Source organism: Pseudonaja textilis, chromosome 7 (genome assembly GCF_049901715.1).
Source record: "Pseudonaja textilis isolate UNSWEBS1 chromosome 7, rPseTex1.2, whole genome shotgun sequence".
Lineage (NCBI taxonomy): Eukaryota > Metazoa > Chordata > Lepidosauria > Squamata > Elapidae > Pseudonaja > Pseudonaja textilis.
The window spans coordinates 55,769,494-55,781,677 of NC_141996.1; the positions used below are offsets into that span (position 1 = coordinate 55,769,494).

Consider the following 12,184-nt stretch of genomic DNA (forward strand, 5'->3'; position numbering starts at 1 on the left):
GTAGAACCACAAAGAAGGTTTCCCATTTGATACATGCCTTGCCCTCTTATAGTGGCGGAATCTTAAGTTGGTCCTCTGCATTCATTCTCAGAAAATAGCATGATATTGGAAAAGGTAGCCTCTAATGTATGTCTCTTCTCAAGAACGTCCAGCCAGAAGGGGGAATATTTGTAGTCCACATCTTGTCATGCATAATCACTCCCAAATCTTAAACTTTCCCCAAGTTTTTTTGAATGGGGTTGGATAGAGAACAATACCTCTATGCTTGGTGCCAAAACTTACTCTTACAAACTTGTTATGTCTCACCTGTGCCCACGAGGTGAGAGTCCAAGTTCCCAAAGGAATATAAACAAGCAGACAAGACCAGTAACGACAGGGTTAAATTCCTTTGGCTGGAGAAGTCCTTGGCAGTCTCCCACAAGCTGCCTGCCAAGTCCGATAATGAAGCAAGAACATAAATCACAGGCAAACGCCACACACAGAATTTGTCGAAGCTTCTATCCCAAATTAACAAATTGTCCCGAATGAGAATCCAGAGCTAACACACCCACTTTTATTCCCTGAGGGGCGTGTCAGTCTCTCATCTCAGTCCGATTTGTCCTTTCCTTCTACGTTGCATCTCACGCCTATGCCTGCGTCGTTGCCTCGCATCAAACCAACATTCCTCAGTTTGATCCTCAGCCAGAGGCTCCGCTACACTCTCCTGATTATCTGCCGACACCTGAGGCACAACCAGGGAGGAAGGTCCTGGGGAGGAAGGCAATTCCAAATCCTCCAGCAAAGCAGGTTCAAACCTCAGAGCCAAATCCTCCTCTTCCTCATGGCTCAAGTCTGTGTCCTCCAGCAAAGCAGGCCCAAACCTCAAGGCCTAATCCTCCTCTTCCTCATTGCTCAAGTCTGTGTCTTCTAACAGAGCAGGCTCAAACCTCCGAGTCACAACACTAACTAATGGGATCAGAGCTACAAGGATTGGTGAGGAAAGAAACCTTGGAGAATAGTAAACTGATGCCAAAATGGTGTGTATCTGCTGTAGAAAAGGCCAAAAATATATTAGAGATAATAAGAAATGGCACTGAAAAATTAATAGTCCTATGGGACTTGGAATGCTGCATAGTTCTGAAAGGATATAGGGGAAATAGAGAAGGTTCAGAGTGGAGCTAAGAAGATTAAGGCATTGGAACAACTTTGCTGTTAGGTAGGTGACAACGTGCGGTTCTATTTGGTCTAATGAGGCAAATAGCAATAGCACTTAGACTTATATACCGCTTCACAGTGCTTTACAGCCTCTTCTAAGCAGTTTACAGAGCCAGCATAATGCCTCCAACAATCTGGGTCCTCATTTGACCAACCTCAGAAGGATGGAAGCTGAATCAACCTTGAGCCGGTGAGACTCGAGCTGCCAAACTGCTAGCAGCTGGTGATCAACAGAAGTTGCCTGAAATACTGCATTCTAACCACTGTGCCACAGCGGTCCTTTATGAATGAATGGGGACATAATTGAAGTATAAAATTATGCATAGTGTAATTTAGCAATCTTTAAATTTGAGGCACCCGAGGAACCATTTCAAATCATATAGAAGTCATTAAGGGACTTCCGGTTTGAGTCTCTTCGCTGACAGACTGAAACCGTGATTGTGCGCTGTTTCAATCCGTGCTCGCCGCTAGAGCCGGCTGGTTTGGGGGCTAAGCCACCCTGTAGAGGTGGTGAAGAGGGGGGAGATTGCCAGCAGGGTTGAGTTGAGGAGAGCCGCATCTGTCCTCCTCAGCTGGCCATTACTCCCTTTCCCGAAGGCGGTTGCAGCGGTGGTCAGAAATGGCCACCTCAAAGAAGAACTCGACCGGAAAAGAATGTGCAGGAGGAAGATAAGAAGAGAAAGTTTTGCTTGACCGGGTTAAACTGCAAAAGTAACAACGTAAGGTACCCTGGAATTTAAAATATAAAAAAATAACATTGTTCCCAAAGAATTTTTGAAGCAGCAAAGGAGAGAGGGAAGGGAAAGGACTTGGTTGACAGCTAAGAGACGTAAGCAAGAAATTGAAAAAATCCACTTTGACATCAATAGGCATTTAAGCTGAAAATAAAATGTCAAAGGGATAATAAAGGTTTCTGGTTACCTAAAAGCTTTTAAAAGCAGGAAAGGAGAGAAAAAGAATAAAAGGGCAGGATCTGGAAAAATGGAGGAGACTGCCTGGAATTAAAAGGAATTTACAGTGAAATCTCAACAAGATTCCTAAAAGATACATTTGAACTGAAACCTGGCAACAAAATAATAAAACCCCAGGAAGAGAAAGTGGAAAAAAGAAGCAAGAAGAAACGTTCTTTGGATTACTTGGTGATCTTTGGATTTTTGGCTATTGCATTTAAATGACTAAAATCAATCAGGTGGTTGTTTAAAAGTGTTTAAAATGGCACCACTTTTAGAAGAACTGAAAATGGAACTTAAAAAGTACAAAGAAGATGCACAAGAAGGGAGAGGTTCTTTTGGCTTTGTATTTCAACTCTTAGAAATGGAGATCTGGAACTATGAGAAACAACCAGAAATGCTTGCAGAACAAGAAGATTGGGACAAAGAAGAAGCCATCTTTAATGATCAAGTAATTTTATGTGGGGGAAAAAAAGGAAAGAGAATGAAAAGTTTAAGATTTGATAAAACAACCAAAAAGAAGAAGAATAGTTTGAAAAATAAGTATAATATTAGAAAGCAATAGAAGAGGGGATTACAGAAGAGAGAATTAGAAGTAGAGAGACAAGGAGGTAAAACGGGAAGGGAGAAGAAGAGGGGGAAGAAGGAAAGGAAAAGAAGTTATAAAGAACAGAAGCAAGATATAGAGAAATAGAGAAAAGGTATAAGAATTGAAAGTATAAACCTGTTTAGAGACAATGGGTGAAAACTTAATTATAAAAGGGATTCTGCAAAGGTACATAAGATAGTATTGTTATATTACAAATAGAAATAATTTTAGAAAATATGATTAAAATATTTATCGTAATCTAGTGGAATGTTTGTTAATAAATAAATGAAATAAAGTGAATGAGAGAATTAAATTAGGAAAGGATGGGAACATTTTAACTATTATTAATGAAGATGTTAAGATTTTAATGAATATTAATGATAGAATTGAATTGGAAGGGGGGAATGAGTGCTTTATTTACATATACAAATATATATATATATATATATATATATATATATATATATATATATATATATATATATATATATATATATATAATAAACCTTTTTTAAAAGAATATAGTGTATATTTTAAGAATGTACCAAGCAGAATTCGATTGGAAGTTATGTATTATATTGAATGTAAAGGTATACATTGAAGCTTAAATAAGAGTTGAATGGATAAAATTAGAAGATATAAAGGTGTCATACTCCAATTAGTAACTACAGGGGAAAATTTGTTTAATGAGAAAAGATAACATGAAATTGAAACAGTACAATATAATGATTTGAACTGAGATGAGATAATCAAAGTAAAGTTGAGAAAATTAAAAGAGGGGAAAAACTATGTAGAAAATGTAAAACAGGAATAAGATATGGAATAGAACACAAAAATGAGCATGAAATTGAGTTTGTGTCTGTATGAAGAAGTGATAACCTGGGATCATGCTGTTTTCAACAAAAGATGTTTTATTTGCATGGGTTTTTTTTTGTGAAAACCCAAATAAATTTTTCAAAAAAAAAAGAAGTCATTAATGAATAGATTTCATGGGATACATTTATTTGGACAAAATATTACAATTAATATTGCAGTAATACATTTATAAATACATTTACAGTATATTATGTAAACAGAATCTATAATGTGGGAACCCATTTTGACTATTGTGGGTGTAGGTAAAGTAAACAAGGAGAAGCTATTTTCCTTTTCCCAAAATACTGGAAAAAGAGGTTACCCAATGAAAAAGAAACTTGGAAAACTTAGACAGAAAAAAAGGACTTTTTTTTAACACAACACAAAATTCAGCTTTCAAAGTCAGATCTACAAGATGCTACCAAGTTGGCTGACTTTAAAAAATGTTGGACCAATTCATAGAAATTATGGGGAATCAATGGTTAGTAGCCTTAATGGCAGTGTGACTGCCTCTGATGGACATATATTATTAAATTAATGATTAGCTTCTGTGAGAACAGCATAAGAGTCAAATCCAGCAGGGCACTGCTTATGTCATGAAGTCTAGTCATGAAGACATTGTCCATAGAATCCCCTTCTAGTGTCAATGCAATCATCATTTCTCTGAAGTGAAGCCAAAATTCATTCTACTAATGTTTTCTCCTCCAATCCCTGAAATGTATCAAGCATGTACTTTGTATAACCTACCTGGTGTTCTGCTGCCTGGGACTTTCATATACAACTGAACGGTATTCATTCCCAAGATTGTATGACCAACATGACTAAGAAGGTTTCCTGCTGATACTACTCGTACAAAAGCAGGAAGCTTTGTAAGTTCATGTAGCTGTAGCTTCCATCTGTTACAAAATAGCAAATGAATTGGTTATATAATATTTTGGGGAACACAAAGCATTTTTATTTCTTGAAAAGTTTTTAATAGCTGTATATAATTACAGTAAAAATCTAAAGGCACCTTAAGCATACCAATTGAAGCCCATGAGAAAACTAACAGCAACCAAGTGCAATAATGACATTTGAAAGGGAGAATGATGTAGGTGAGTGAAAGAGAAAATTATTAAGTTGTCACAATGTATTAAAGCAACTTGTCCAAAACAGGTATTCAAAATGAGCATACAATTCAGACACATATAAATCCAATTTAATTAATAATTATTACTTCTCTTAGGTCATCATCTACCTATATCAACTCTAAAAAAAAGCATAACTGTCTCTTCAGTCTCTCAGTTGGGATATAATATTTATTCTTCAGACTGTCAGGTACTGATGTAAACTGTCCTGATATATTTAATAAATATTACCCACAATGAATAATCAGCTGAGAATTTGAGATATTAATTGAGGGTTACTTGTAGGAAAGAGGAGCTGCAGCAGCACGGGAGACACGGGAGTAAGGCTGCAAGGTAATGGCCCCTCCTTCAAGATGGTAAAAGCCAGCTGTGAATCAGACGTTCTTATAGGAAGCAAAATCGTTTTGAAACTTCAGCCTCATGGACATCATAAGTTGGCATTTGAAGACTCTAGTGTTATAAAATATTTCTTATCTGGCAGACTCGCAGAGTTTTGGCAAGGCTTGTGCTTATCAAAGGTTAATTAGTTTGCAGCAGCCTTTTAACTGGGGATTTGTAAGAATCATTAAAAGGTTTCTGTTCCCTTTGGTTCGTGTTTGTTTTATTGGAAAAGGGTTTGGGTCAGAACACTTCTTGAGAGTAGCCAGGCAAGGCTGGAAGTGGGGATCCGGAGGTCTCCAGCAGAGGAAGGCAAGACCGGGGTGAGTGCCAAAGCCTAGTCCACCAGTGGAGCCTTGCTGTCTCTCTCAGGCCACACAGAGGACCTCAAGACAGTGGGCAGCAGAGGGCAAGCACCCAGCCCAGTCCTTGAGATCCTGGGGCACTGGGACCCTGCAGCCCAGCCCCACATCCCTGAGGGAGCGCACAGCTGTGCTTACTTCCTCCTCAAGGCTGCTGCTGCTGTGCTTGCTCTCTTTGGTCAGGTTGCTCATGGTGGGTGCAGGAGGGCAAAGCGCATGGGTCAGAGGGAGGCTTTTTCCCTCTCCATGAAAGGAGACCTGACTTTGTAACCAAAGCATCATCAGCAATAGTATGGGAGACCACCAGGAGAGGCCAGAAGGAGGGGCAAGGGGATGGCGAAAGGAGAGCAGAGCTGCTGATGGCTAAGTGCTGAGGCAGAAGTTCCCTCAGACCCACTCTCTCTCATTCCAATTGCTTTCCTTCCTTCTTCCCTGCCTTCATCCTTCTCATTCCCATCTTCCTTCCTTCCTTCCTTCCTCCCTTCCCTTCCTGTCTTCTCATTGCCATCTTCCTTTCTTCCTCCCCTTTCTTTCCTGCCTTCCTCCTTCTCATTCACAACTCCTTCCTTCCTTCCGCATTTCTTGTTAGATTAAAGACAAGCCTCTCTTCCCAGTCACCCACTCTGCTCTTCTTGCTGCACTATCAGCTGCCTGCATATTCTGACACACACAGCTGTGAAAGATTGAATCTGTGCCATTGATAGATGAAACGTGGGATAAGATTACAGGGAGTATGGTTGATGCCATACCGGTATTTGTCAGAAAAGTCTTTTAGAGGACAGCCTAATATAAATGCAGGGAAATGTTTCTAATGACAAGCATTTATCTACCCTCCTGTTTGAAAGGCAAGGTTTCACATATCATTTGCAAGGGACGGGGGGAGATTGGCAGAGTTGCCAGTGGCCATGCATCTGACTGTTGTGGCTTTCCTGAGTGGAGGCAGGGGCAGTCCCGGTGAAAAGGAAGCCTCACATGCTGCAACGCCATGCTAGCAGGTGGCCCATGGAGGCGTTGGTATGGGCGTGGTGCTGATCTACAACTTGGTAGCAGCCATCTGAGTCAGAACATGGTTATCTTAGATATGACCTCCAGGGCCATCCTGAAGCCAACGAGGGGCCACTCCCGTTGCCTCAGACCAGAGGTGGCAAGCCTGTGGGGCCTAGCATCCTGGACGAAAGCGCTCAGAATTCAGTCATCTGGCAGGGCAAGACAGTTACCAGGTACATTAGACCCCACATGCTCACCACCTTCTGTGTGAGCACCCAGGGGGTGGGATGTCTCCTCGCTGGCTCTACGGCGGCCCTGCAGATCTGAGGCTGATTGCATTCCAGCTTGGATAGCCGCCACCAAGCTGTAGATTGGTGCCTGGCCAGCTGGGCACTAATCCTTTGCTGTCTCCAGGGGGCCCCCGTGGAGATTTAACCACATTGCTGGCTAGATCTGGCCCGAGGGCCTTGTGTTTAATCTGTCTGAACTAAACTGTCTTACATTGAGTAATTGTAATTGTAGCAGAATTTGCAACATAATATTAGAAACAAATGATGTACAAAACGGGCTGTTGTTTAATTAATTAGATTTTTTTATTTAAAAAATATGCTACTAACCACCACAGTAATCATAATGCTTAAAATAATGAAGCCAAAAATACTTGGGAATACAATTTGGAAAAAATGGTAATGAAAGGAAAGAATTTAATATTGTATATGTGGCTTTACTTACTTCTTGTCATCTGATAAATCAACGCTGGTCCCAAATTTGATAGTTTTAAAAGGTCCCCTTTTCCTCTTCCCAGAACTGTAAATTAAAAGACAAAATAAGACATCAATAAATATATTTAGTTTTTTTATTTTAAAATATTTTAAACAAATTATTTTAAAATCTTTGAGTACTAGCTTATAGTATACATACATTTGAAAAGTCAGACAGGTTTTAATAATTTAAAACCTGAATCAGACAAAGAATGCAATGAGGCAATGCATTAAAACAGAGATTATGCATTTTTAGCAACACATAAATTTAAATTGGCTTAAATGTTCACCAAGCTATTGATAATTAATAGATATTGGTTCTGTTAAGTGAAATAAATATATATTCATACCACTACCAGATCAGCAGCTATATTGTTATGAAGCATTTATTTATGCTCCAATGAACTGCAAACTGAAAAATTATACGTATTTGGTCTAGTGGTGCCATTTGGTCCAATGCAGGGGTGTCAAATTCAATGTTATTGAGGGCCAGATCAGCATTATGGTTGACCTCACCATGAATAGGTAGGCATGGCTGGCTTAACGCCACTCACTGAGCATGGCTGACTTGGGACGACTGAGTTGAGACAAAACAAATCGCACTGGCTAACTCAACATGGGAACAACTCGGTGCCCCAAAAGCTCTGCGCCTCCCCAAACTGCTGGCAGCCAAGCACACGCACACACACCACACATTCCAAGTTTGGGGACTTTTATCCACAGAGGAAGGAGAGGACCTTCTCCCGAAGTCTGGGCATGATTGGCAGTTTGTAAGCTCAGATGTGGGTAAAAGTCTCCAAGCTTGGAATAGTGTGTGTGCACACAGCATGTGAAAGGAGATGTTCTTCTCCCAATCCCAGACATTGTTGGCGTTTCCTGTCTGTGCCCTCTCCCAACAAAGCAGGAGGTGGAGAGTGACATTGCTGCATGTGGAAGCACAGACAAGAAAGTTTGGATGAACTTCCGGTTGCAAGGCTTCGGCGGTGGCAGGAATCCGTTTCTCTGCGGGTCCCTGCTGCGCTCGCCGCCGAGGTACCCCCGATCCAACTGGATTTGGGGGTTGTCGCTGCCCTGAAGGGGCAGCGGAAGACAGAGGAGATCCGGGCAGGGGTCTGGGGATATCGCACCCCCTTTCCCCAGCCGGCTAGACTCCTTTTTCCTGAGGCAGTGGAATGGCTGTCAGTAATGGCAGCCACAAAGAAATCTTCAACCGGATAAGATTGTGCAGGAGGAAGAGCCAGAAGGAGAAGTTTCCTTGGCTGAACAGGGACATTAAGTTACTTTTAAAACACCCTGGAAACCTGACTTTGGATTGATACATTTGTTTCCAAAAGAATTTGTTACATCGGCAAAAGTGCTGAAGGAAAGTTCACTCCCCTTCCTTATGGAGAAAGCAAAGGAGCACAGAAAAACCTGCTTTTTAAAGGTAAAAATAAGCTCTTCGTTACAAGTGGGAAGGAGAGGACTAAAAATTTTTTTAAAAAAACTTTGTTGGAGGAGACGCCTTGAAGATTATAAGACTATCAATTAATTGTAATACGGCTTTTAAAATACATTTGGGATTTTGCCCCTGGAGGAAAAACTGTAAAGAGAAGAAGAGGAAATAATTTTTGTTTGTTTGGATTGTTTGATAACTTTGACATTTGGAAATTACTTTAAGATTGAAAGCATCTGGGTTGTTTTTAAAAATCTATAATGGCACCATCTGTTGATGAACTAAAAATGGAATATGAAAAATTAAAAGAAAGACAGCAAAATGGCAAGGATTCCTTGGGAGCTGCCTTCCATTTTTAGAAATGGTGGTTTCTACGTACCAGCAAATACTTGAGGAAGGAGAAGGAGAAGAAGAAGAAGAAAAGGAAGAAGCCATCTTTAATGGACTAAAAAGTTCGATTAAGAAAGAAAATGGGAAGAGAGGAAGGAAAAATGAGAATTTAAGATTTAATAAAACAACCAAGAAAAAGAAAAATAGGGTGAAAAGAAGGTACAATGTTAGAAAACAATTGAAAAGAGAATTACAACAGAGAGGGGAAGTTAAAAAGGGGGAGGCTAGGAGAGGGGGGGCGGGCAAAAAGACCAGATTGGAGAAGAAAGGGAGGGAAAAAGAAAAAAAAAGCCATGGGCTAGAACAAGATTTCAAAAAGAAATTTTTTTTTTAGAGATGAAGGATGATGGATAGTGCATAATTAAAGAAGATTCTGCAAGGGTGCGTAAGATAGTATTGTAGTATTTGCATTTGAAATAGTTTATTGGAATATTTAATAAAATATTAATGTTTAATAATGATAGATGTTAATATTTAATAAAATATTAAGGAGAATATGTAAAATGATTAATGCTTAGTTATAGTTTAATTTGTTATTGTCTTAATGTTATTATAACCTTAGTATTTTATTTTCTTATTCTAAAACAATGTACTTATCAGAATTAGAATGGAAATTATACATTTAACTATACTATAAGTTTACTATTCTTTTATTTTAAGATTTAATATGTAGAATGTACTAAGCAGAATCAGGATGGAAATTATGTATTCTTTTAAGTTTTACTTTAGGGGAAGGCGTCATACTTTAAAAGTGATTACAGGGGAAATTTTTTGTTAAAGAGAAGAGATAAATAGATGATTGGTAAAGAACGGACAAAAGATATAAGCATAATGATTTTGAAATAGATGAAATAAATAAAACATAATTAAGAGAGTGAAAAGATGGGAGAAGTTATATAGAAAATATAAAATGGTTAATAAGATATGAAGGGTATATAAGGTGAGCATGAATTTGATTTAGGTCTGTCAAAAAAGATGTAACCCGGGGCTAAGCCACTTTTCAAAAGAAGTTCTATGTTTTATGTTTTGTGTGTTGATTAGTTATGTTTGATTGTAAACTAATAAAACCTTGGAGGAATGAAACCAAAGGGAGAGAAATTGGGAAAAGACATGTATAAATGACAACTAAGGAGGTTTTTTTTTTAATATTTTGCTTTAGGTTATGTATTTTGTGTGCTTATGACTGATTGAGAATTACTAAAACTTTGATAGAAAGAAATATAATTGAACAAAAGTGAAGGGAGAAATAATGAGAAATTTGGAAAAGATATATATGTGTAAATGGAAATGTGATAATATGGAACTATGTTTTAAAAAATAATGCTTTATTTGCCTTGTTAAAATTTATAAGTAGTTCTTAGAAAGGAGGTTTTATACTTTTATGTTTTATGTTTTGTTTGTCTTCAAAAATTAATAAAACTTGTTCTTAAACAAAAAGAAAGTTTGCAGGAAGCAGTTTCCTCCGAGTCCAACTTCTGCCTTAACAGATCTCTGGAGAACAAAAGGAGGAGGAAGGGTAGCAGTGTTCCCTGGTCCTGCACGAGTGAGACTGGCCCTTCTCAAAAGGGAATCCCCGTTTCCAATTGTGTGTGGTAAGGATGCTGGCTCCTTGGGACAGCCTTCTCTCATGAAGCTCCCCGCCACCCCCTCCTCCTCTCCAGAGATCAGTCAAGGCAAAAGTTGGACTTGGAAGAACCTCCTCAAGGGTGCTGCTGCTGTGCTCGCTCTCCTTGGCCAGGTAGCTCATGATGGGTAGCTCATGATGGGTGCAGGAGGGCAAAGTGCATAGGTCAGAGGGAGTTCCACTACCTCTCCATGCGAGGAGACTCGGCTTTGTAACTAAAACATCCTCAGTGATAGATGGGAGACCACCAGGAGAGGCCAGGAGGAGGGGACAAGAGGATGGTGAAAGGGCAGCAGGGTTGCTGGTAGCCAAGTGCTAAGGTAGGACTTCTCTCAGATCCTCTCTCCGTTTCATTCCAATCTCTTCTTCCTTCCTTCCTTCCTTCCTCCTTTCCTCCCTCCCCTGCTTTTCATTCCCATCTCCTTCCTTCCCTGCCTCCCTCCTTCTCAATCCCATCTCCTTCCTTCCTTGCCTCCCTGCTTCTCATTCCTCCCTCCCTCCCTCCTTCCACAACTTTGTGATGGCCATTCGGGCCAGAACACTGTCAGCCTTAGATGTGGACCATTTAAAACATTTATGAGGCACCGCTTTCCCAAGCAGTTTCATTGATATCTTTTTTTTTTACATGACTTCAGCAATATGAAAACTATTTTATATACTTGAGTGCACTTGTAGTAAGTTGTAGCAACATAATCACACACAGAAGAAGCAGAATATACAAAGGCAATTAGTATGATAAGAGAAAGAAATTAAACAGAGTAAAATGTTCTGTATACTCACTTATCAGAAGATGTTGACTCACTATCTGAATGGTCCTTATGATGACTCTTTTTTTCATTTTCCTCCTGCAAATGTCATATAATTTAATACAATTTTTATAGTTACCACAAATATACAGTATATGTACAAGGTAAAGTGCCTATAAATATTTCTAAGATAAGCTCATCCAAACCCTCATTGTCTCCAGGCATTGGGAAGTATCACATGGTCAGCCCAGGATAGAGATGTACAACTGATTATCACTGGCATACTGATGATACTGTACTCCATGCCAGTGGATGACTTTGCCCAACAGCTTCATATAGACGTTAAACAGAATTGGGGAGACTGTACCAAGCAAAGGCTTCAGGCTCAATCTCTCTCTTCTGATGAATAATGAATGGACCCAGAGTCAAGGAGAGGAAACATGATGTCTGTGGTGGAATCTTTTTTTAAAAAACAATTTATTTATATATTTTCCTTAACATACGTAAGTACTTTATGAACAGCGAATTGTCTGGGTTCGTTTGCTTACATAATAGTACATAATATAATTATATTAAACATACAACATACATAATAGTATTTTTCCAATTTCTAATGTTTACTTCTATTGTCCAACCATTGATAAAATAAATCCCATGTTTGAAAGTATTCTGTATCTTCTTTATCTTTTATTTTTAATGTCAACCTATCCATTTCTGCACAATCTAGTTTTTTTTTAATTACATCTTTTTTATGGGTGATTCCTCATTTTTCCAATGCTGTGCATA

General features: G+C 39.1%; 1 protein-coding gene across 8 annotated transcripts in view; it reads right to left on the minus strand.

Moving 5' to 3' along the window:
• Positions 1–12,184, minus strand: part of KDM6A (lysine demethylase 6A) — a 223,006-nt gene that overhangs the window by 24,737 nt on the left and 186,085 nt on the right. For all 8 annotated transcript variants that reach the window (XM_026713584.2, XM_026713582.2, XM_087937691.1 and 5 more), the window contains 3 exons: positions 11,433–11,497; positions 7,175–7,249; positions 4,336–4,484 (listed from right to left, as the gene is read on the minus strand). In XM_026713584.2, coding sequence (XP_026569369.1) covers positions 4,336–4,484; positions 7,175–7,249; positions 11,433–11,497 — 289 coding nt within the window. The remainder of the gene's footprint in view (positions 1–4,335; positions 4,485–7,174; positions 7,250–11,432; positions 11,498–12,184) is intronic.